Raw genomic sequence first — 24,089 nt, forward strand, 5'->3', positions numbered from 1 at the left:
AGTCTTGCATCTTAGGGTTTCTTTGTATATATTAATACTTTTAGTTTTTGGTCCCATATTTGCATAGGGGTTATCTGTGTTCTGGTAGGAATGAATGTTGAGAAACATACAGTATGCTTTGTGTAGTTTAATTTTGTGGTTAACCATTATGTGTTGTTAATAAGATAATATTGTGTGTATATTTGAAAAATGAATGGAAAAAAATGGTGTTACAATTTTAGTACTATTATGGGGTTGGGGTCTAGGGCGGAGATTGGGTGGGGTCTGGCCCACGACTTAGCCTTTGTTTTGGATTTTGTCCCCTTAATATGATTGAGTTTGCCACCCCTGCAATAGACCTTACCAACTTGGAGAAGCTATGTCTGTGCACTACAGAAAAACACACCAGTAAGCAGAACAGTGTCTGAGGGGGAAGATTAAAGGAGATTTAAAGCGATTTTGTAGAATATGAGATTTGGTTGGTTTTGTTGTAATAAACTCCATAATTACTTTCAAATTTAAGTCTACAAAGCAGGACTATGACAAGAGTTATGCTATATACCAATGTTCTTCAACCGCTGGTCCGCGGACCGGTGCCGGTTCATGAAATAATTATTTTATTTACACCGGTCCATAGGTGTAAAAAGGCGACTAACTCTAGACTGTTCCTGTTAAGCTTCTATCTCTGGTGAAAAAAGGAAATTCACATTTAAAACTATGGGAAAAGGGTTGTACACTATGGAAATTAGTTGATAAAATATTTGCCTTTATTTTTGAAAGGAAGACTGAGCCTGGCCCTGCTATGCCTTGAAGAGGCTATCTGTTAATGCTGTAGACTGTAAAGTTAAGTTTCTATATTTAGCAGAACGTTCAAGTTTAAAACTATGAAGAAAAGGCTTTTATACTATGGAAACTAGCTAATAAATAAAGAGGCCCTTTTACTAAAGCCATAGCAAGAGTGGCCTTAGTGGGTCTTTCTTGTGCACTAAGACCACCTGTGCCATGGTCATCAAATGGCACATTTTCCCCATTTTTCAAATTAATGGCCACATGCTAATTTTGCTATTAGTGCTCAGCTATTAAAAATTATCGCAGTAAGGGCCCATGTGCTAAACATGCACTTATCAATTATTTAGTTATTTATTTATGTTTTTTTAGCCCGTCCTCTCCAGGAATCCAGAATGGGTTACAGCAGTACATTCACAGTGTTTGAGGCATACGAATAAGAGTACATTCACTTTATATTGGCATAGGACTAAGGCATACGATTAAGGGTACGGTACGTTCACATTTTACTAGATATATAGGTAAGGAACATAGTGACTTATTTATAATATATTGGTAGCACAACATACTGTACTTGACAAGTATTCATATTTTACTAGAGATATAGGTAAGGAATATAGCGGCTGATTCATAATATATTGGCAGCACAACATACTGCACTAGACATGTACTCAATGTGGGCATATAGAGATGCAATCATAGTGAATTGGAGGTGTTTGGTTAGAGTACTTTTTTCATATAATCAAATCATGGATTAGATTGACCGCGGTATATTCTCACGCAAACTGGAGACATGGAGCTAGTGAGACCTTGAGGTGTTGGGAAGGTATCCATAGCGAACAGCGTCCTGCAATCGGCAATGTGTCTTAGTGAGCAGTTTTAGTTGCATACTGCTAAAGCCTGGTCATTGGGGTCACAAGGTGGGTATGCACTGGTTTGAGAACATGATGTTTTTTTTTTTTTTTTGTTTTTTTGCTACTTTCTAGTTTGGGTTGCATACTGTTAAAGCCTGGTCATTAGGATCTCAGAGCAGGTATGCATTGGTTTGAGAACATGATGTTTTGTTTTTTTTTGTTTTTTTGCTACTTTCTAGTTTGGGTTGCATACTGTTAAAGCCTGGTCATTAGGATCTCAGAGCAGGTATGCATTGGTTTGAGAACAATATGGTTTTTATCGCTTTCCGGAAGGGTAACAGGCTATCTATAACTTGAATGTCTGGGGAGAGCTGGTTCCACAGTTTTGTCTCATGGCAATGCCATACACGCTAACTGATTAGAACTATCACACCCACTCTCCACCCCCTAACACGTCCCCCTTAGAGGAAAATAAAAAATATTTTTTTAGCATGCAGTGTATGTGTGCAGAGATGCAAATTTACCGTAGGATGCCAGCACATATCCCGCATGCAGGCACTTACTGCAGTTTAGTCAAAGGACCGCAAAATCTTTTAAAATTCAAACTGTCTTTATAAAGGAACCTATAGTTTCTCTTTAAAGCGATCACGGAGACGTGGTTCATGGAGAGCCATGACTGGGATGTAGTTATACTGGGCTATAATCTGTTCAAGAAAGACAGGGTAGGAAGAAAAGGAGGGGGAGTAGCATTATATGTTAAAGATCATATTAAAGCCACACAATTGCAGGATCTGCAGGGCAAGGAAGAGGCACTGTGGCTCAATTGGGAAAAAGGGAATGGTGAATATATTTACTTTGGTGTGATATTCAGGCCTCCTTCACAGACGGAAGAAGTGGACAGAGATTTAACATGCCAGATGTTGATTGGGGTATCCCTGTTGCTGGGTCTTCTAGAAGGAGAGAGATCCTGGATTCTCTACAAGTAAAACTGTTCGAGCAGTTGGTAATTGAACCCATGTGGGATGGGGTCATACTGGACTTAGTGCTTACAAATGGGGAGAGTGTTTTTGATGTTACAATGGGTGATCATCTGGCATTCAGTGATCACTGCATGGTACGGTTTAATATTAAGACAGATATAGAGGGGGCTCATTCAAAGGTAAAGGTTCTAGACTTTTAATAAACTAACTTCGGATGGGGGATTATGTCAAGGAATTGTATGGATGGAGACATCTGGAAAGAGTAGAAATGCAGTGGGCAAAACTGAAAGGAGTTATTGTAAGGGCGACAAACCTTTTTGTGAGGCAAGTAAGTAAAAGTAAGAGGAAAAGAAGGCCACTTTGGTTCTCAAAAGTAGTAGCTGAGAAGGTAAGGAATGAGGTTAGCTTTCATAAACTGCAAAAGATTGCAGAAAGAAGAAGACAGGCAAAATATCTGGAAAAGTTAAGAAAGGCTGGTCGAGTAGTCAGGAAAGCAAAGATGCAAATGGAAGAAAAAATAGCTGACACTGTAAAATGGGGAGACAAGAAATTTATTAGATATGTAGACGCTGATAAAGAAAAGGCTGAATTGCTCAACAAATATTTTTGTTCATAGCTGAAGTGTCAGAAGCGGGAGCATAGAAGACAAACACAAATAAGGATGGAGGAGTGGTAGACCCTGATCGATTTTCAGAGGGTTATGTTAGTGAGGAGCTAGTTATATTAAAGGTAGACAAAGCAATGGGGCTGGATGGTGCACATCCAAAGATGCTGAAGGAACTTAGGGAAGTTCTGGTGGTTGCGCTGACTGACCTTTTCAATGCTTCTCTAGAGTCAGGAGTGGTACCGGAGGACTGGAGAAGGGCGGATGTGGTCCCTCTCCACAAAAGTAGAAGTAAAGAAGAAGCAGGGAATTACAGGCTTATAAGTTTGACTTCTTTGCCAAGCAAATTAATGGAAATGCTTGTAAAACAGAAAATGATCACATTTCTGGAATCCATTGGATTAGAGGACCAGAGGCAAAATGGATTCACTAGAGGTAGGTCTTGTCAGACAATCTGATCAATTTCTTTGACAGGGTGATAAAGGGAGTGTGCTAGATGTGGTATATTTAGATTTTAGCAAATCCTTTGACAGCGATCCATACAGATGGCTAATAAATATACTGAGTGCCCTCAGGATGGGCCCCAAAGTGACTGAGTCAGGAACTGCTTGATGTGGAAGGTGACAGAAGGTAGTGGTCAGTGGAGATCGCTCTGAGGAAAGAGATGTTACCAGTGATATGCCTCAAGGTTCTGTTCTTGGACCTGTTCTTTTTAACATTTTTATAAACGATATTGCTGAAAGCTTTTCAGGTAAGATTTGCCTCTTTGTGGATGATACCAAAATCTGCAACACCCCGGATGGTGTGAATTACATGAAGAAATACCTAACGAAGCTTGAAGAATAGTCTGAAATTTGGCAGCTAAAATTTAATACTAAGAAATAGTCATGCATTTGGGCAGCAAAAACCAGAGGGAACAGTACAGTTTAGGTGTTGAAGGACTTATGTGCACAACAGAAGAGTGGGACTTGGGTGTGATTGTATGTGATGATCTTAAGGTGACAGCAAAAGCTAGAAGAATGCTAGGGTGCAAATGAAGAGGTCTGGCCAGTAGGAAAAAGAGGTATTGATGCCCCTGTAAAGAATATTGTGCACAATTCTGGAGACCGCACCTTCAAAAAGATATAAAAAGGATGGAGTCGGTCCAGAGGAAAGCTACTAAAATGGTGCATGGTCTTCGTCATAAGGCATATGGGAACAGACTTAAAGATCTCAATATGTATACTTTGGAGGAAAGGCAGGAGAAGGGAGCTATGATAAAGAAGTTTAAATACCTACATGGCGTAAATGCATATGAGTCGAGTCTCTTTCATTTGAAAGGAAGCTCTGGAATGAGAGTTAAGAGATGATAGGCTCAGGTGTAATCTAAGGAAATACTTTTTAACAGAAAGGGTGTAGATGCATGGAACAGTCTCCCAGAAGAGGTAGTGGAGACAGACCATATCTGAATTCAAGAAAGCGAGGGATAGGTACTTGGGATCTTTTAGAGAGAGAAAGAGGTAATAGTTACCGCGGATGGGCAGACTGGATGGGCCATTAATCTACCATCATTTTTAACTGGACTGGAAGAGCGTCACCAGTGGGGTGCCGCAGGGCTTGATGCTTGGACCTGTGCTCTTCAACATCTTTATAAATGAACTAGACATTGGTACAACGAGTGAGGTGATTAAATTTGCGGACGATACAAAGTTATTCAGAGTAGTGAAGACACAGGGGGATTGCAAAGATCTGCAACGTGACAATCAAGCTGGAGAAATGGGCATCGACATGGCAAATGAGGTTCAACGTGGATAAATGTAAAGTGATACATGTCAGTAACAAAAATCTCATGCACGAATACAGGATGTCCAGGGCGGTACTTGGAGAGACCTCCCAGGAAAGAGACTTGGGAGTTCTGATCAACAAGTCGATGAAGCCATCCACGCAATGTGCGGTGGTAAGAGAGTGGTAGAAAACTGGAATGCTCTTCCAGAGTCTGTCATAGGGGAAAACACCCTCCAGGGATTCAAGACAAAGTTAGACAAGTTTCTGCTGAACCAGAATGTATGCAGGTAGGGCTAGTCTCAGGGCACTGGTCTTTGACCAGAGGGCCGCCGCGTGAACGGACTGCTGGGCACGATGGACCACTGGTCTAACCCAGCAGCGGCAATTCTTATGTTAACTTCTCCCCACTTATCTCGGAATGCCCTCAGGAATCCAGTTGCATTCCTATAAGCCAGACATTAGGAGCTAGTCTTTTCTGATCCTGTTTATTTTTCTTTAAACTCAGTCTTTGAGCATGCGCAAATGCTCAAAGCCTAGTCCAGCCCGGCGCAGGAAGAAGGAGGATCTCTCCCGCACCGCCCAGCCCAGCCCAAACCAACGAGGGAGGATCTTCGGGCACTGGCACTGGCACGTCCTGTGCATTGGTGCTGGTGCCCAATCGGGTAAGAGATGTTTTGTGGTGCTGGGGGGGATGTAGGATCGCGGGGGAGGGGGGGTGCCGATCGGATTGAAAAAAAAAAAAAGTTGTAAAACGCGGGTAAGCGAGCGGGGGAGGGGGGATGCCGGTTCGGAGTAGGCGGGAGGAGGTTTTAGCATGCGCGGTATACGCATGTGCGCGCTATATTAAATTTTTTTAAACATAAATGTGTTCCCCGCGCGCTATAGCCGTGTGCGCGTTTTACACGGGTGCGCGGTATATGGGTGAAAATACGGTACATGTGGTTAAAGGTGAGGCAGTTGAAAACCTAGATTTTCAGAAAACATTTGACAAGAGGCCATCATGAGTCTTCTGGTCTTGAACTTACATGCGAAAGCAGTGTGAGATTTGTAGTGCCAGACCCTGCCCATAGAAATCAATGCTCCAAATGCCATAATGCGTCATACAAAAGAACAATTTTAAGGAGAGTATACAATCTCCAATATACAAATTGAAAAGCAGTAATGATATCAGAAATTTTTTAAATAAAAAAGCTTTCAATAATTTTCCCTGTGCCAACAAAATGCGATATTCACCACTTAATCAGAATAACTGCATAAATGGGACCACATAAAATACAGTGCTATCTTTATGTGGTAATCCATGGCCAGTTAGGTTCTGAATATCAGCTTAACTGGCTATGTATCAGCCAGCCGCATAAACCGTATATTTAGTGCCGAAGCCCGTCTTTGAATATATGGGAATATTTACCCCATATTCTTTTCCATGTTTAATTTCAAATGAATACAAGCTGCTCAATTCTTAATAATATCAAAGCACTCCTGAATACAGAATATATTCTGATAAGATCACTTATTGATTTCTTTATTTCTTTTGACTAAAGGTTGTCATTTCATTTTCTATAATTCACATGCCCGTTTCACTCTATAAGATATAGTACAAAGAAACCCCCTAAACCAGTGGTCTCAAACTCGCGGCCCGGGGACCACATGCAGCCCTCCATCTACTATTTTGAGGCCTTCGGTATTTTTATCATAATCACAAAAGTAAACTAAAACAGTTTCTTGATCATATGTCTCTCTAGCTATAAATGACAATATTATTATTAAGACATAGCCAAAAGGAAAGATTTATAAACTATAAAGAGTTTTACTTCATGCAAAATTGTCATTTCTTTAATAAAGCATTAACTCTTTTTTTCTGAGGCCCTTCAAGTACCTTCAAATCCAAAATGTGGCCCTGCATAGGGTCTGAGTTTGAGACCACTACCCTAAACCAAGAAAATACTCTACCTGGGATTCCAATAGTGCTCAATAAATAAAGTAGCAGGTCATGATCTGTTAGATGAAGACCACAGATAAGTCCGACATCAATAATGTAACTTGGTGGCCCCGAGCCAGCTCTATTTTCTCTCAGATAACAGTTCTCCTTAAAGAGTTTCTATGCTGAAACTTTTACAAAAAGCAGATTGAGTTTTAGAGAGGATATTATGAGTCTCTAGATAATTATCCAATTGGCTGGCAGCAGTATTCTTGGCAATCTTTGTAAATAAAGGAGTCCTAGTGATTGGTCCAAAATTAAGAATGAAAATTACGTGTAGAAGGAATTTTGGTCAGTAATCTGGAAATTATCCCAGTCTAAACAACTTTGACAGCATAGCAAATAGCTCAACAACAAACAGTGGGGGCACCAAATCCTCGTAAATATGAAGGGCAGACATCTAAAGCACAATTTCATTTAGAAAAACATTTCAGTAGAGTTTGTACTTCGGTAACCGAGAAATCAGAAAATTGTTCCCAGACATGGTCTGCAGGAACACAGAATGAGCGGTCTCAGTAGGCAACTTAAAATTCATGGCATCTGTCATATTTAACAATATTTGATTCCATGTGCTAATAGTCACATGCTTATTTGGAAATTAACACGTGGCAATTAATTAGAAAATGGACAATAAGGCCATATTACACTGCATTAATAGTGGTCTCAGTACACAGGAAACCCACCTAAACTAAACTAAACCTTAAAGTTTGTATACCACATCATCTCCATAAAGATAGAGCTTGACACGGTTTACAGGTAATTCAATAAATGAGGGAAGGACATAAGAGAAATTAGAGGTTATGAAGAGGATAGCTAGTTTTACATTTTAAATAGATAGCTTTACGTTTTGGAGAAAAGCCAGGTTTTCAGATGCTTTCGGAATAATTGGAATGGGCCTAGGTTCCATAGCGGGGCAGGGAGGTTATTCCAAAGCTCAGTGAATTTGAAGAAAAGAGATTTCCCTAATTTACCTACATACATGACACCTTTTAACGAGGGGAAAGATAGTTTGAGTTTGTGGGCGGATCTGGTAGTGTCAGGTCTTGAAGAATTCCAGGATAGTGGGATTAGGGGAGGAAGAATGACATGTAGGATCTTGAAAATTAGGCAGGTACATTTAAAGTGAATCCTAGAAATCACCGGAAGCCAGTGAAGTTTTGACAGAAGCAGGGAAACATGATCAAATTTGTTTTTTGCGAAGATCAACCTAGCCGCAGTGTTCTGGATCCGCTGAAGTCTTTGAAGATTTTTCTTGGTTAGACTTAGATAGATGGAATTACAATAGTCCAGTCTGGAAAGAATGATTGATTGTACAAGGACAGCAAAATGTTATTGGCGGAAGCAGGATCTCACATTACTCAACATGTAAAGACTAAAAAACATTTTTTTACCAGAGAGTTGAGATGATCATTAAAGGAAAGTGTAGAGTCAATAATGATGTCCAAAACTTTGCTTGAGAATTCGATCTGCAATGTGGGACCAGAAGGTATATTTCTATAAGAAATTTGTAATAATACAGTAAAATGTCATATTCTCTCTAATAATCGCCTACCTCCAATAATCGCTCACCCCCTACTTCAGGACCCAAAACTACCATAAAATTTGGTTCTAAAACCAAATCAAAATTCTTCCAATAATCGCCTCCCCCCATTTACCATTGTTCTCTTCCACCTTCCATCTCCACCCAAGATTGCCAGCTCTCTTTTCTTATCTACCTTATCTGATCTCATAGTTATGTGCTGGGCCGGTGCAGGGCCTTGAGTATCTGCACATGCTGAAGGCTTTGAGCATGTGCAGATACACAAGGCTCCACCCCAGCCCAGCACCATAACCTAAAGACAAGGTAAGAAGAGAGAGCTGGTGGTTGGGGTGAGGAGATGGAGGGTAGAGGAGAGCAAGGCCAGTTACTGCAGAAGGCAGGATGGAGGACAAAAATGCTGGTCATTGGGGGGCAGGGTGAAGAGAGAAATGGTCATCACAGGGGTGAGGGATGGAGAACAGAAATGGTCATCACAGGGAAGAGAGCCCACCCTAGACTACAGAAAACTGGGTGATTATTAGAGAGAATACGGTGTTTTGAAAATTGTTTGCAACATATGTTTGCCTGTTGGAGCTGTGTATGTGAATTTGATTTTTTTTTTTTTTTTTAATGTCAACTAACCTTTCTACAACTCTTCAGACCTGGCAATAAATTTATGGCATTGTGCTCACCTTAAAATCTTCTGTTTACTTCTCTGCATTGCAACTGAATAACAAATATCCTCATTACCGTACATTTTAATGTGTTGTTCATTGATGTTTACCATATGAGTTTACCTCTGCACTGAACCTTTTTTTACATTGAGTGGCCAGTAATGTGCTTGTTTTAGACCTCTACTTTTCACAGTAGCTTTCTGAATCAACCCCTTGCATGAGTAACTAGTGACATACTACAGTAAGACTATTTATCAAATCTGATCACCTTTGTTCTAAGATGATTAGTTGTAAACAAATCAAAAACAAAGTATCTGAAGCAGATCACAGGAGTTCAATTAGCAGTACACAAGCATGGAACAAATTGTTTCAGAAATTCCATAGAAATTTTGTTATAGCCTGCCAGCCCTACAGAGCATGCTGAATAACAACTGTATGTGTGGGTGGAGAGAAGATCGGTAGGAGAGTTAGAAGTGAGCAGAGTCTGCAGGGAGAAGAGATGTAGAGAAAATAAAATTATTCCAAAATAAGAAAAGTTAATGGAGCCATTGACAAAAGAAGCAATAATAATAATAATAATAACTTTATTCTTGTATCCCGCAATACCATGGAAGTTCAATGCGGTTAACAATAGAAGAGACTGTACATTTACAGCGATGATACATATTACAGTGTTATTACATTTACAAAGATGTTACATAAATAGCAGTAATAAAAAGGCATATACTAAAGAAGAGACTGTACGTATACAATGACAGGAGTAGAAGCCTAAAGGCAGATTAATGCGTGACTGTACTTGCTATTGTGTGCATAACATATAAGAAGACATCTAGGGAAGTTAGCATTCTGCTATTACCAGTGTATTTTAGAGAGATATAGTCACTGTTACTACTAGCGTATCTACTGCCATAGCTGTTTTACATTTTGCTGCTTCTCACACATAGACAGATAGTGACCCATTCTAAGACTTTTTAAAACGTGTTGTTATGCTGTGACTATATCTTACCAAGAGGCACACCTGCCCACCTAGTGAGATTGTTGAGCTCCACCCTGTCTTAGTTGACTTTCTGCCTTGTGAAGCCTTCAAGTTTGGCCATCTCCACTTCCTTGTACTGCATAAAATGGGCCCTATGGCAAATTATGTAGGTTAACGGTATTAGTGCACTGTTAGTAAATGGCCCCTTTAGTGAATTTATAGGTAGAATCCACCTGGTTCCTGTTTTCCGTATGACATTAAAACCCCGATGCTCAAAAGCTTTCTGTGCTGCTAAGATTTGTTAAATCAGTCTTACAAAGTACCAGACTATTTATTTTTTGTTCCCCTCCCTCTTGTTTTGATTCTTCTCCCTCTCTTTTTCATTATACAAATGTATTTCTGCCCTTTTCCATTTTGTATCGGTATGTTAATGTTTGTCTATGCGTTTGATCATCTGTAATAATATTTGTAATTTGTTTTTAACTTATGCCCTCTTTATTCTTTGTTTTTATTATGCAAAACCGCTTTGAATTTTGATAAGGCAGTATATCAAATTTTTAAATAAACCTGAAACCTTGTGGCATGGAAGCTCAGCCTCCGATGCTCAAAAGGGTTCTCAGGGGCTTCTACCGATCATCAGTAGCAGCCATCGCGAACCCTATGCAAATACATTATAAGGGAACACCCCATTTTACGGAGCAAAATTTTCCAGTGGATTTGGACTTGCCGGTAGCTGTTATGCGTATGTTGTGAGAGTGCATGTCTTGCACCTGTGCACAGGACATACACAGCACACGTGCAACAGCTGCACCCATTTTACTTCTTCCCTGCCCATGATCAGCTAAGCCAGCAAGGGAGAAGAGCCACGATGAGCTGAGCTGGCATCGAGCCGCTAGCTCATCTGATTGTAACTCTTTTCTTCTCCCCTGCCTGTCTAGCTGATCATGGATAGGGGAAAAGAAAAGAGGGTTGTCTGCTTTTTTTTTTGCAGAGGGCTTGACAGGAGGGGGAAGAGCTGTACTTACCAAGTAGGCCTCAAGCACAGTTCCTTCCCCTGTTACCAGGGCTGCCCCGCACAAATAGCCTACATATAATTTGCATGCTATTGTGCTAACATAAGAACATAAGAATTGCCACTGCTGGGTCAAACAAGTGGTCCATCATGCCCAGCAGTTCGCTCACATGGCGGCCCTCTGGTCAAAGACCAGCACCCAAACTGAGACTAGCCCTACCAGCGCACGTTCTGAACATCACCTGGAAAATTAAAATCACTCCGAACACGGTATTTTTTTACTGGGTTGCCAGAGCTTTGTGCATCCCTCACTGAGAGTCTGCATCAAGATTATTGAAGCCCATACTTTTAAGAAACCCTTTTTGCTATCAACTTTTACCCACTTCCAGGAGATACACAGTTGGTTCAGTGAGAGAAAATGTTTGTCTTCAAAACATTGTTTCCTCAAAAGTCTTGCCCACACATCCATAGAATCACCAGTACCCATGCAGCAACCTAACCTAGTCAAAGCTATTCATGCTTCAACTTTGTATCCTGCTAACCTAAGAAATGACCGTTTTGCCTCCATGCCCTCACTTTCTCTTTGGATGATGTTTCCAGGGTCATTCATCCAGATGACAACTTCCCCACTTTGTTGGTCTGTGCTCCTTTAGTGATGCTCCCTTCACTATTTCCTGCTTCTTATCTCTTTATCAAATAATCTCTATATCAAATACCCACCTCTTTGCCTGCCCACGTCTTAGCTATTACCATTGGCTATCAAACAGTAAAAACAAACATATATAGTCCATGTACCTGTGAGGATAACAGCAGACACTGATCCCTATTGGACAATATATGACATAGTCATGCAAATAATGGGACTAAATCTAGAGGTAACATGTCAAATAGCAAGATCCAAGAAGTCAGAAATTATTCACTGTGATAAGAATTGCTATACTGGGACAGACCGAAGGTCAATCAAGTCCAGTATCCTGTTTCCAACAGTGGCCAACACAGGTCACAAGTACCTGGCAGAAACCCAAAGAGTAGCAGCATTGCAGAGATGAGATTGTGATGTCATAAAGCCTCATTCCACCAATGTCTAAGAGACAACCTCATCAGTGATGTCACAATGGCTTGATTGTCCTGTACTTGGCTCACATAAGAACATAAGAATTGCCGTACTGGAACAGACTGAAGGTCCATCAAGCCCAGCATCTTTTTTCCAATAGTGGCCAACCCAGGTCCCAAATACCTAGCTAGATCCCAACAATACCATCGCTATGCACAGAAGGATTGTGAAGACCTACAAAGAGACATAAATACGCTCGAGGAATAGGCCGCGAAATGGCAAATGAGGTTCAGCATGGATAAGTGCAAGGTGATGCATATCGGTAACAAAAATCATATGCATGAATACAGGATGGCCGGAGCTATACTCAGAGAGAGCCCCTAGGAAAGAGACTTGGGAGTACTTGTAGACAAGTCAATGAAACTGTCCGCGCAATGCACGGTGGCGGCGAAAAGGGTGAACAGAATGCTAGGAATGATTAAGAAGGGGATCACAAACATCTGAAAAAGTTATCATGCCGTTATACCGGGCCATGGTACGTCCCCACCTGGAATACTGCATCCAACACTGGTCACCATATATGAAAAAGGACATAGTACTACTCGAAAGGGTCCAGAGAAGAGCGACAAAAATGGTTAAGGGACTGGGGCCATTGCCGTACAACGAGAGGCTAGAGAAACTGGGCCTCTTCTCCCTTGAGAAGAGAAGACTGAGAGGTTACAAGATTCAAGATATTCAAGATATTGAAGGGAATTGACTTAATAGAGAAAGAGAGACTGTTCACCCTCTCCAAGGTGAAGAGAACGAGAGGGCACTTGCTAAAGTTAGAAGGGAAAAGATTCTGTACGAGCATAAGGAAGTTCTTCTTTACCCCTAGAGTGGTAGAAATCTGGAATGCTCTTCCGGAGGCTGATGTCAGAGAAGGGGCGGGACCACGGCAGAGAGAAGAGAGCTCTGAAGCTGTACAGCAGCTTGCAAAGATCACTAGTGCCAGGCTGCTGAAATTAGGAAAATTCATTCTGGGAGGCCAGTGGGGAAGACGGACAGGACAGCACAGCAGCGGGAGGCCAGCGGGTAAGCCACTTCCCGACTGACCCTCCCCACTCGCCCTCTAAAGCAGGAGCGGCAAGCCAGCAAAAGGCAGTGCTGCCGCTCCTGCTTTACTGGACAAGTGGGGAGGTTCAGTCAACGAATCGGGAGGCCGATTTTTTGTCGGGGAAAATTAATTCGAATCGATTCACCCGAAATGAATCGATGACTCGATTCAAATCGTGAATCGGACAGCACTACTGCAGACTCATCGCCTGGCCGGCAATAGTATCCTTTAGTTCCTCTAAAGACATATGAAGCTTGGCCAACTTGTCATCAAGGAATTGCAATAAATGATGCATGCAGATCTGCATAGTGTCCTTGGGAGATAGTGAAGAAGGACCCTCAGTCTGAGAAGTTGACACCATCTTGCGAGGTATGTTTGCTGCTCTGTCCTTACTCAGTCGTTGTGGCTTTACAGGCATACCACTGTTTCCTGGCCAGGTAGGGAGAAAATAAGAGCTCTCCGATGCTCAAAGAAAAGTCAACATGTGTAGGTTATCACTAAATCATTACACCATTTCTGGAATATGGCACAAATTAGGGATTTTCAAGAAGGAAGTAGCGGAGCTCTCATTTTCTAATGCCAGGAGATCTGGATGGGTCTCAAGACCCCCCAGTGGCCCAGTAACTCCAATGAAAGACCCGTCCCACCCTCTCAAAAGCTCTGGTCAGCTGTCAAGGCACCAAGACAGGAGTGGGTAGGTATTGAACCTGCCCCTCACCAGAGGGGGCATGGCAGAGACCACCCACCAGAGCTTATATTTTAAAGAGGGTAGGATGGGTCACTCATTAGGGTCATAGTGCTACCAGGGACTTGAGGTCCCCATTGGGCCACTAGGGATTTGAGGTCTTCTAACTTTACTACCATTTTTAGCAAACAACCCCAAGTACAAATGTATAGCAAGTCTTCTATAAAAATTTTTTAGGTATTTAAGATATTTGTTATTAATACTGTACAGATTTTGTAATGTCTGATGCATTGAGCATTGATGTATTTTTGAAATATGAGTGTGAATTTGTGTTAAAAATTAGTGTGGAATTTACTCATATTTCATAACATCAGAGCTAAATGTACTGTTTACCTAAACTGACTGTAAGCATTGCCTGGAGCATGCTTTAGTCGGGGAGGAAAATAATTCATATTTTTAAATTAGACACATCTAACATGAGACACAATAAGAGGTCCTTTTACAAAGGTGTGGGAAAAAAGTGGCCTTAGTGCACCCTTGTCCCAAGCACTAAGGCCACTTTCTACTACGTGGTTTTAACCCGCTTAAAGCCTGCGGGTTAAAACCATGGGCTTACACTTCAGGGAAGGGTGGGAGAGTCAGGGCAGGCAGGCGATGAGGGAAGCTCGGGGCAGGCAGGCAATCAGGGCAGCGTAGGGCAGGCAGATCAGGGCAGCTACAGTTGGGGAAGGCAGGCAGATCGGGGAATCAGGAGATCGGGGCTGACAGGGCTGAGAGCAGGGCGGCAGAAGACAGTCGGAAAGGGCTTCAGCGACTGATCCTCGGCAGTCGCTTTTTGGGTTGATCGGCCAGCACTGTCGAATCAGCAAATTTGTTTAGTGAATCGCGTCCCTGCCTACTTTGCATGCAATTCCCTTCATTTGCATGTGCGGATTGGAATCGGATCGCAAAACAGGTTAGTGAATACTGCAGGAGGGAAATCGGGTCGCAAAGGGCTTGCAAACCGATTGGTACATGATCGGTTTGCTTAGTGAATCTAGCCCCATGATTTGACAACTCACTTAATACGGTCTTCCATATTTGGTTTTGAGTACAGGGGAAATCTCTGTTGTTATTCTGTGTCTGCACGATGCTTAACATAAGTCAAACATAAATGTCTAGTAGCCAATACTATTTATATCTTTCAAGGAATTAGACTTACTTAGTTTTGTATATGGTTCAAAAAAGTAGCTTCCTCAGACCACTCGTCTGACAAAATTCTGGATAACAGACTATTTAGTTTTTATTGTATGTATTGTAAAGAAATACAAAGTAGAGTGGAATATAGAAACCCTGTCATAAAACCACTAAATGCTGTGCTGAATTATGCTGCTGAACAGTGGATGGCTCTGCATTTGCAAATTGATTTTAAGTACCATTTTCAGTAACACTTGCAATTGAAGCCTCCTGAGAATCAAGCCTAGATCCTCCTTTTACTTCTCTGATGGTGTGGAAATGTCTAAACACTGGATCGCCTTAATACGTGATGATGTCTGGTTTAGTACCTAATGTGTTTGAAAATGTATTTTATTCCAAAATTAGTATGAAACCCATTATAGTAGAAAAGTAAATTATATTGCTTTTTACATAACTTGCCGTAGTTGTTAGTAGCTGGTAAAATCACTGTTGACAGTTTTGACTAGTTTACCCTGTAATCTACCCTTACTACAATAATTCAAAACAGTATTTTGCAGTGTGTGGCATACTTTAATTACTTTGTTTAAATTCCTAAATTAAAATCATCCTTCTGTCATGAGAACTCTTTTGCACTCTTTGCTCTGTTATCAGAAAAAACTTGCCTAGTTTTCTGAAAGCAGTTAACATTGTAAATCAATTGGTCTATTACTATCTACCATATGGCATTGAATAAACATTGTTTTTATGATTATACTAGGTTCAACCTGCAAGCAGAGCAGTAGTAGTTTTACTGTTAACTAAAAATTAAGGGGACCTTGTACTAAGCAGTGTGTGAATTATTTTGTAGTAATTTTAATGCACAGTTGGGATAGCAATGAAAGTATTCACTGAGGGGATAGTATTCATTGTGGAGAAGATTCTCAAATGTTCACGGTAAAATCTGATGGGCCGCTATCATGTTCAGTACTGTAACAATTTTAAAAATGGAAGCCATGATTAAAGAACATAAGAAATGCCTTCACCGGATCAAACCGAGGTCCATCTTGTCCGGCGATCCGCGCACGTGGTGGCCCATTTAAGTACACCTTTTAGGAGACCTGGATTTCTCGTATCCTTCAATATGATTTTCAAGAAGATGTGCATCCAACTTGCGCTTAAAACTCGTAACGGTAGTCTCCGCCACAACCTCCTCCGGGAGAGCATTCCAAGCGCCAACCACTCGCTGTGTGAAACAGAACTTCCTAGCATTTGTCCTAAACCTGCTGCCGCTCAGTTTTAGGCTATGACCCCGTGTCCGTGTCACCTCCGAAAATGTTAGTAATGCTGTTTCCTGGTCTATTTTATCAAATCCTTTTAATATTTTAAAAGTCTCTATCAAATCCCCTCGCAATCTTCTCTTCTCGAGGGTGAATAATCCCAGTTTTCTGAGGCGTTCTTTGAAGTTCGCGGAGAATCGTGGAGGGTCATTAAATTTGCATGTGCCCATCGCTGGTGACAGCAATTAGCAAATGCGCAGAATGAACACACAACCCCCCCCCCAAAAAAAAACAAAAAAAAAAACAAATTGAAGATCAGCAGGAAGGATGCCCACTCCCTCCCACCACTGAAGTCAAGCAAACTCCTCCCCCACCCGGCAGCAGGAGAGATGCCCACTTCCTCCCGCCGACACCTCCTTCCCCCTGACACCCCCTGGCTGCGAGAGAGATGCCCACTCCGTCCTGCCGCAAAGCAACCCCCTCTTTCTATTTCTCTTGTGGTGTACTGTGTGCAGAATCTGGCATATTAGGGTTTTGTTTGTGTACAATAGTACTTTTAGTTTGTGGGTTTGTATTTGAAAAGGTTTTTTTTTTCTGTTTTCTGCATGTGTGACTGAGGTCAGGTGTTCTGGTGGGGATGACAAATGATACATTTCCAAATTTCTAACCTCAGTTTATGTTCGAATCAACCTTTTTCCCTCCTTTCTGGGGGAAAAAGGTTACCTCGGTTTATATTCGAGTATATACGGTATCACTTTGCACTTGCTCACATTAAACTTGCTCACATTGCCTCAGTTACAAAATAACTACCTGTATAAATGTAAACTGCTTTGAATGTGTAACCACAAAAAGGTGGTATACAAGTCATCCCTTTTCCCTTTCCCCTTTTAATATTTCTCATTAGAAAACAAACATTTTTTTATTCAGCTCAATGGAAACCGGGATTTGAGTGATACTAAATACCTCATTTCTCTTTCAGTCAACCCAGACCTGCGAGTATTAGTGTAACCTGCACCCTCTTGCCAATTTGCTTACAAATCTCATGGAAATTATTTGAAGTTTCTAGTTCTAAATATTTCCATTTACTTTCTTCAGATTACTACTGCAGTTCCTTGTGACTCTGACCCTCCATTGCCCCAGGTACAAAATAAGTACCTGTATATAATATGTAAACTGCTTTGATTGTATCCATAGAAATGTGGTATATCAAGTTCCATCCCCTTTTTCTTTACCCAGTTCATGTTTGTAACACAAATTTTTCTTATATAGAATAATTTGAAATGTGCAGATGATTGATTTGCAGACATCCACTCTAAAAGGTGCATTAGCATAGATTAAAATGATTTGTTTGATCAGATTTTGAATTTGCCTTTTTGTTTTCGTTTCTTCAGGAAATGCTATTTCTCCTCAAGCACAGAGGCCTTCTTTCATGGACTACTTTGACAAGCAAGAAACCAAGACTAAAACCTATGAAAACTGCAACCAGAATGTTCATGAACAGTTTCACATAGCCAAAAATGTTTTCCCTGACAATTGGAAAGTTCCTCCAGATGGAGACTTTGACTTTGTAAGTATACACATACGCACAATGGAAAATGTGATATTTGCCAACTTACTGGCTTTTATAGTCCTATTCATTTTATTAGCAGTCCATGGACAGGTAGTTCACATGCTGGTTGCAGATCCTGGAAATGAGTAATATTTACAAAGTGAAAAGAATTTTAGAAATAATTATAGTGTTTCAGCCTTTAGTAAAAAAGATGATGGACCATCTTTGCCTTGGAGCAATGATTGAAAAGATAGAAGAAAAGTCTTGTTATGAAGTAATTGAAGCATAAAATAGAACTGAACTGGATGAGTCACATGACTTAAGCCTGTTCAATATAGTTATATGAATTTATGCACACTGGAGATAGCACACTTGGGCCTTTAGGGTGGGGGCAGAAGATGACACCCACTGAAGAGACAGCCTCTACTGGCACAGAGAGTACACGTAAGAGAAGGTGGTATAAGGACTTATAAGGGCTTCCTGTGCTACCTGTATGAGACCCGTTAAGGTAGAGCAAGGACGGCAGAGAATACTGAGGGCAAACAGGATAAATTAATGTTATACAGTACTACATGTGGCTGCCGACTCCACTCCAGAGCAAGTACGTCGGAATGGGGTGGACCGGCAGCCGGCAGCTATAGCCATCACGGGAAAGAAGCGGGACTGCTGGAATGGAAGAGTGGTGGAGGAAAAGAAAGGGGGCAGGTGCTGAATGAAGAGGGGTGGATGGAGAGAGAAAGGGCAGACATTGGATGGTAGTGGGGAGGGTAGAGGGGGAGCCTATGCTGGACGGAAGTGCAGATGGGAGAAATAAGGGAGCAAATGCAGGAAGGAAATGGGAGGAGAGAAAGAGGGGAGCAGACGCTGGATGGAAGTAGACAGAGAGGAGAAGGTACTAGATGGAAGGGGTAAATAAAGAGGGCACATGATGGAAGGGTGGGATAAATAAAAGGAGGGCACATGATGGGGGAAAAGGATTGAGTTAGGGAAATACTGGAGGGGGTGAGGGACAGAGGTGGCGAGCTATAGGTAGATAGTAAAAAAGGAAATTGATGAGAGGGTAGTAAGAACATAATCTAGAAGGATGCAGAAAATAAATTGAAAAGGAAAATGAGGGAAAAAAGGGAAAGGGATTGCAGAGGAGAGGTGTGGGAGAGGGAAAGAGAGGAGAGAGATGCCAGACCAATGAGGGTTAAAGGAGAGATGGAAGGGGGAGGCATACAGTTTCTGGAAGGGGCATAGAAGGAGAGACGATGCCATATAGGGGCAGAGAGACGGCAGACAGTGGATGGAAAGAAGAGAGTAACAAGAAGATGAGGAAAGCAGAAACCAGAGAAGACAAAGGTAGAAAAAAAAAAAGAAAAAAGATATCCACAAAAATGTGTATTCTAACTGAGGAATAAACCCTATACCCTAATAGCTAGTGTTACCCCCTTTGGCTGAAATAGCTGCAGTGAGACACTTCTTGGAGCCATCTACCAGTCTCTAACATTGGTCTTAGGAAAGTTTGGCCCACTCCTCAATGCAAGAGTTCTTTCAACTGTGAGATGTTTGAGGGGTTTCTTGCATGTACAACACTTTTCAAATCAGCCCACAGTATCTTACTCGGATTAAGATCAGGGCTTTGACTCGGACTCTCCATTTCTTAGTTTTCAGCCAGTCCTTGGTAGATTTACTGGTATGTTTTGGATCATTGTCATATTGCAGAGTCCAGTTATGCTTCAGCTTTAATTTTTCTTACGGATGGTCTCACATGTTCCTCAAGCACCCTCTGATACACGGTAAAATTCATGGTGGATCCTATGATGGTGAGCTGACCAGGTCCTGCTGCAGCAAAGCATCCCTAACCCATGACACTTCACCTCCATGCTTCACAGTTGGTATGAGGTTCTTTTCCTGGAATGCTGTATTTGGTGTACGCCAAACATGTCCTCTTTTCTGGTGTCCAAATAATTCAGTTTGAGACTCATCTGTCCATAGAATTCTATTCCAGAAGTCCTGGTGTTTGTCTACGCTCTCTCTGGCAAACTTCAGTCTGGCCTTGATGTTTCTCTTAGAGAGCAAAGGTTTCCTCCTTGCACACCTCCCATGTAAGTTAAATTTGTGCAGTCTCTTTCTGAGATTGTAGAGGCATGCACTTTCACATCAACAGTAGCAAGAGCCTGCTGTAGGTCCCATGATGACATTTTAGGTTTTTTGGAGACTTCTTTTAGCATCTTGCAGTCTGCTCTGGGAGTCAACTTGCTTGGACGGCCAGACCTGATCATGTTGGCAATTGTTTGGAAAGTCCTCCACTTGTTTTCTAGAGCGTGGAATGGCTAATGTCAAATTCTTTCGAGATATTTTTTAATCCCTTACCAGACTTATAAGCTGCTACAGTCTTCTTTCTGAAGGCCTCAGACAACTCTTTTGGTCTCACCATGGTGTTCATTCTCACTGCAGCAGTCATGAGCACACCAAACTAAATGTCCGAGGTTTAAGTAGGGCAAACCTCCTTCAAAATGCTGAGTAACAATGTTCACCTGATGTGATACACCTGTGTGTGATTTGAGCCACTTTAAGTGGGAGGATATGAGGGAGTGTCCTAATTTATTCCTCAGTTATAAATACACATTTTTGTGGATATCTTTTGTTTCATGAGTAAATCAAGGAAAATTATTCTTGTTTACCTGCAATTACATTACTTCCTTTTCCAGAGATAAATAAAAAAAAATTGACATCAATATGTGAACATTTAAGAACTGAATATTTCATGGGGTGTTGTGATCGAGTAAGACCTGGACTGGAGTAGCCCGAGCCCTGACCTGGGTCATCCAAGCCTCAGCCGAGCGGTTGAATGAGGCATGGAGGGGTAGAGGGGTGTCTGCATCAAAATAAAAAGGTCCAGTACAGGTGTTTAGTGTGAATTTTAAGATGACTTTATTTTCTGGTCTTATATTGTAGAGCAATTCTAAAACATACAAAACAAAAACTCTCATTGGTGGCTAAACAGCCTGTTAGCCCACCATGCTTTATTCATTACTAAAGTTCAAGAAAAACACAAAAATAGCTTTTCAATTTCAAGTCCTAGAACCTGCAACCTGCTTGCACTACTTGGACAGGTTCCCCACAGTTCTCCTGTGCTTATGAAAATTCAGAAGCAGTGATTCTTAACTCTTCTGTTACCCTTAATTCAATCAGAGGCAGTAATTCTTAACTCTTCTGATATTATTAGTCTTGTGAGGCAACACCACCTTATCAGAAACAGCATTTTTACTTTCCCCAAACTTTACTCTGTAATCATGCTCTCAAATATGCATGACTCCTCAGGTTCTATTTCAACATCATTTGTAAGCATTTATTCTGGCATTTCTGTATCAAATTCATTATTACCTTCAGAAGAATAATCAGAAGTTTCAGTCCTGAGGTTTACTCCTAGCTTTCTGTGGGGAATGCTGGCTTCTGAATCCTGGCTGGCACAGGTCTGCCTCTCTCCAAGGATTCATATATCCTGTAAGCTTGTGGCTGCCTCTCCCTCTGTTTCTCTTGGCCTAGAGAACACACCCTTTTCCCTAGCATGGGCTGATTTCCCCTCAAAACACCTGTGGTTCTTTGGTGCTTTGCTAATGAGCCTGGATAGCTTCCCTGCTCATTAACCCTGCCTCCAGCAGAGCTAATTGCAGGAGCTAATCCCTTTGTGGGTTTTGCTTTATGCATGCTGGTACCTGTAGTTCTCTGCCTTTAGCATTTCCTACACTAGAACTAGGCAAGTATAATCGGGTCCCTTTTAGGTTGCCTTTCACTGGGGATAAATTCTGCAGGGCAGTTTCCCTAACCTGCCTGCTTCTAGGGGTAGGTTTAGGGATAGTTTTAGAGCACTGCAGGGTTTCTTCCAGCATGACAGGACTCTCCCTGTCACAGTGTCCTAATTTTTTCACATGACTGTAAGTACCTAGACAAATGTTCTTATTTCATGGCATTTGAAACTACACAAAGTAGATTTACAAAGTAGATTTTTTTGGTAAATAAATGTGGATAACATTACTACTACTAGTTATCATTTATATAGCACTGAAAAGTGTATGCAGCGCTGTACATTTTGACTTTTATAGACAGTCCCTGCTCAGAAGAGCTTATAATCTAACTTGGACAGACAACTTGAAATCAGAATGCTCAAAATCTACCGTGTGTGTATGGCTTTCATAAAATGTTTTAAAGTTGTGATGCTTGTTTAAAGCAACTGCAACATTCTGCAGTATATTGGTATTACCATGATCAATAGTTTTTTTTTCTCTCTCTCTCTGCTACACTTGATGACAGAGACATTTATCAAATATAGCATTTTATTCCACAGAGATAGATTTTTTAAAATAGATCTGAACACGTTTATGGAAAATTGATTAATGTAATATTTATATGTTTTCCTTTGGTATTTTGCCCAGATTGCTGGACTACGCTATTTATGACTGGGTCTAGAAAGGTTTATTAGATTATGTGAATGTACTGCTGAAAGCAGCTGTGTGGAATATGACACCTTACACTGTATGTTCTCTGACTTCTACAGACGTTTGGGGTCTTTTGATGGCCTTTATGCAAAGTTAATGCCATTCATTTTCTGCTGCTGTTACATGGGCCATCCCATATCAAGTGATCTAGGCCTCTCCACTTGACCATCTCAGAAGTTGATGTGATTTTTACTGGAAGTACAATAGGACATGCAATGAATACATGCAAAGTCTTAGAGCAAGATCTCAACTTCTTCCAAAGTTAGGGACCTTGTTATTGGGGCTACTTTTTTTGTTTCAAGGAAGATGGCAAAAAAAAAAAAAATATCACCTTTTGGTTCAGCTTGTGGAAAGAATAGTTGCTTAACCAAGCTAAAAGTAATTTCTAGTGCAATGTTTTGTGCTGAATCCAAATATACCACTCAGATCATTGGTGCATGCTTTGGTGTATCATTGGGGGACCACAAGGTTGATGAAAAAGTTGGTTGTGGAATGCACAGGCAAATATTTGACACAACATAGCTCCTGAACATAAAGCACAATAGGGTTCCGATTTTAGGAACCGGAAGAGATTACGATCAGTTACTATCCCATAACTTTTTAGGCATACTGTGCTTTTCTTTTTAATGAGATAAATCTTTATTAAGAGTGTTAAAAACAATTTTATGCAAATTATTGCCTTTATTTAATGGCATAACAACAAAGAGAAGACAAGGGGGATGTCTAAATCAACCAAAACAAGTCTTTATTAAAAATAAACAATTACTCATGTATAAAAATCCCAACAAGGATCCCAGTTTCGGTGTTCGGAAGACGCCTTCTTCAGGGGACACTTGGTTGAAAACGATGCTTAGCACGGATTTGTTTCTGTTTGATCAAGCAATACATTTGTATAAGCAAACCAGTGACGTTATTTAACTCTTTTCATTTGAAGAGAGGTTTTCCCTAATGGGAATCTGAGGCTTTTCCTCCTGAAACAAGTGTTTATATGCTGCATGTTCGATTCAAATATTTATCTATCAGCTTTTTTTGGCATTGATTTAAATAGTGGGGACTTCTTCTTTTTAACATATTTATCAATGATCTAGAGTTAGGAATAACTAATGAGATAATTAAATTTGCTGAGGCAAAGAAATATGATCACGTCTCCCCTCTCCTAATCAACGCCCATTGGTTGCCAATCGAACATAGGATTAACTATAAAATTTCACTTTTAACATTTACAACCAGACTGAATAACCAACCTGATTTTATTAATAGCCTTTTAATCCCGTATGTTACGTCAAAATCCCTCCGCTCAACTTCTCAAAATCTTTTAGTTATACCTTCTTTAAAATCAATTAATACTTAACGCACCAACAATTTTGCTGTTACTACTCCTCTCTGGAATTTATTGCCTATATATCTTCGTAACGAATCAGATATAAAACAATTTAAAACAGGATTAAAGACATTTTTATTCCGAGATGCTTTTGGTTAAAATGCCCTTTTAAGGGCCAAGTTTATAATTAAATCTTAATTTTTATTAATAATTTTTTACCTAACCTATTGTTTTAGCCATTGATGTTTTGCCTATCCTATATCAATTGTAGTTCTTCCCCATTCGTCCCTTTGTTGCCGTATGTCTGTGCAAGTCACTTGTTTTCCCTGTTTTAATATACGT

General features: G+C 40.8%; 1 protein-coding gene across 3 annotated transcripts in view; it reads left to right on the forward strand.

Annotated features, from left to right (window-relative positions):
- Window positions 1-24,089, forward strand: part of STK3 (serine/threonine kinase 3) — a 331,931-nt gene that overhangs the window by 289,427 nt on the left and 18,415 nt on the right. For all 3 annotated transcript variants that reach the window (XM_033934587.1, XM_033934585.1, XM_033934586.1), the window contains one exon: window positions 17,785-17,960. In XM_033934587.1, the coding sequence (XP_033790478.1) occupies window positions 17,785-17,960 (176 nt within the window). The remainder of the gene's footprint in view (window positions 1-17,784; window positions 17,961-24,089) is intronic.

Source organism: Geotrypetes seraphini, chromosome 2 (genome assembly GCF_902459505.1).
Source record: "Geotrypetes seraphini chromosome 2, aGeoSer1.1, whole genome shotgun sequence".
Classification (NCBI taxonomy): domain Eukaryota; kingdom Metazoa; phylum Chordata; class Amphibia; order Gymnophiona; family Dermophiidae; genus Geotrypetes; species Geotrypetes seraphini.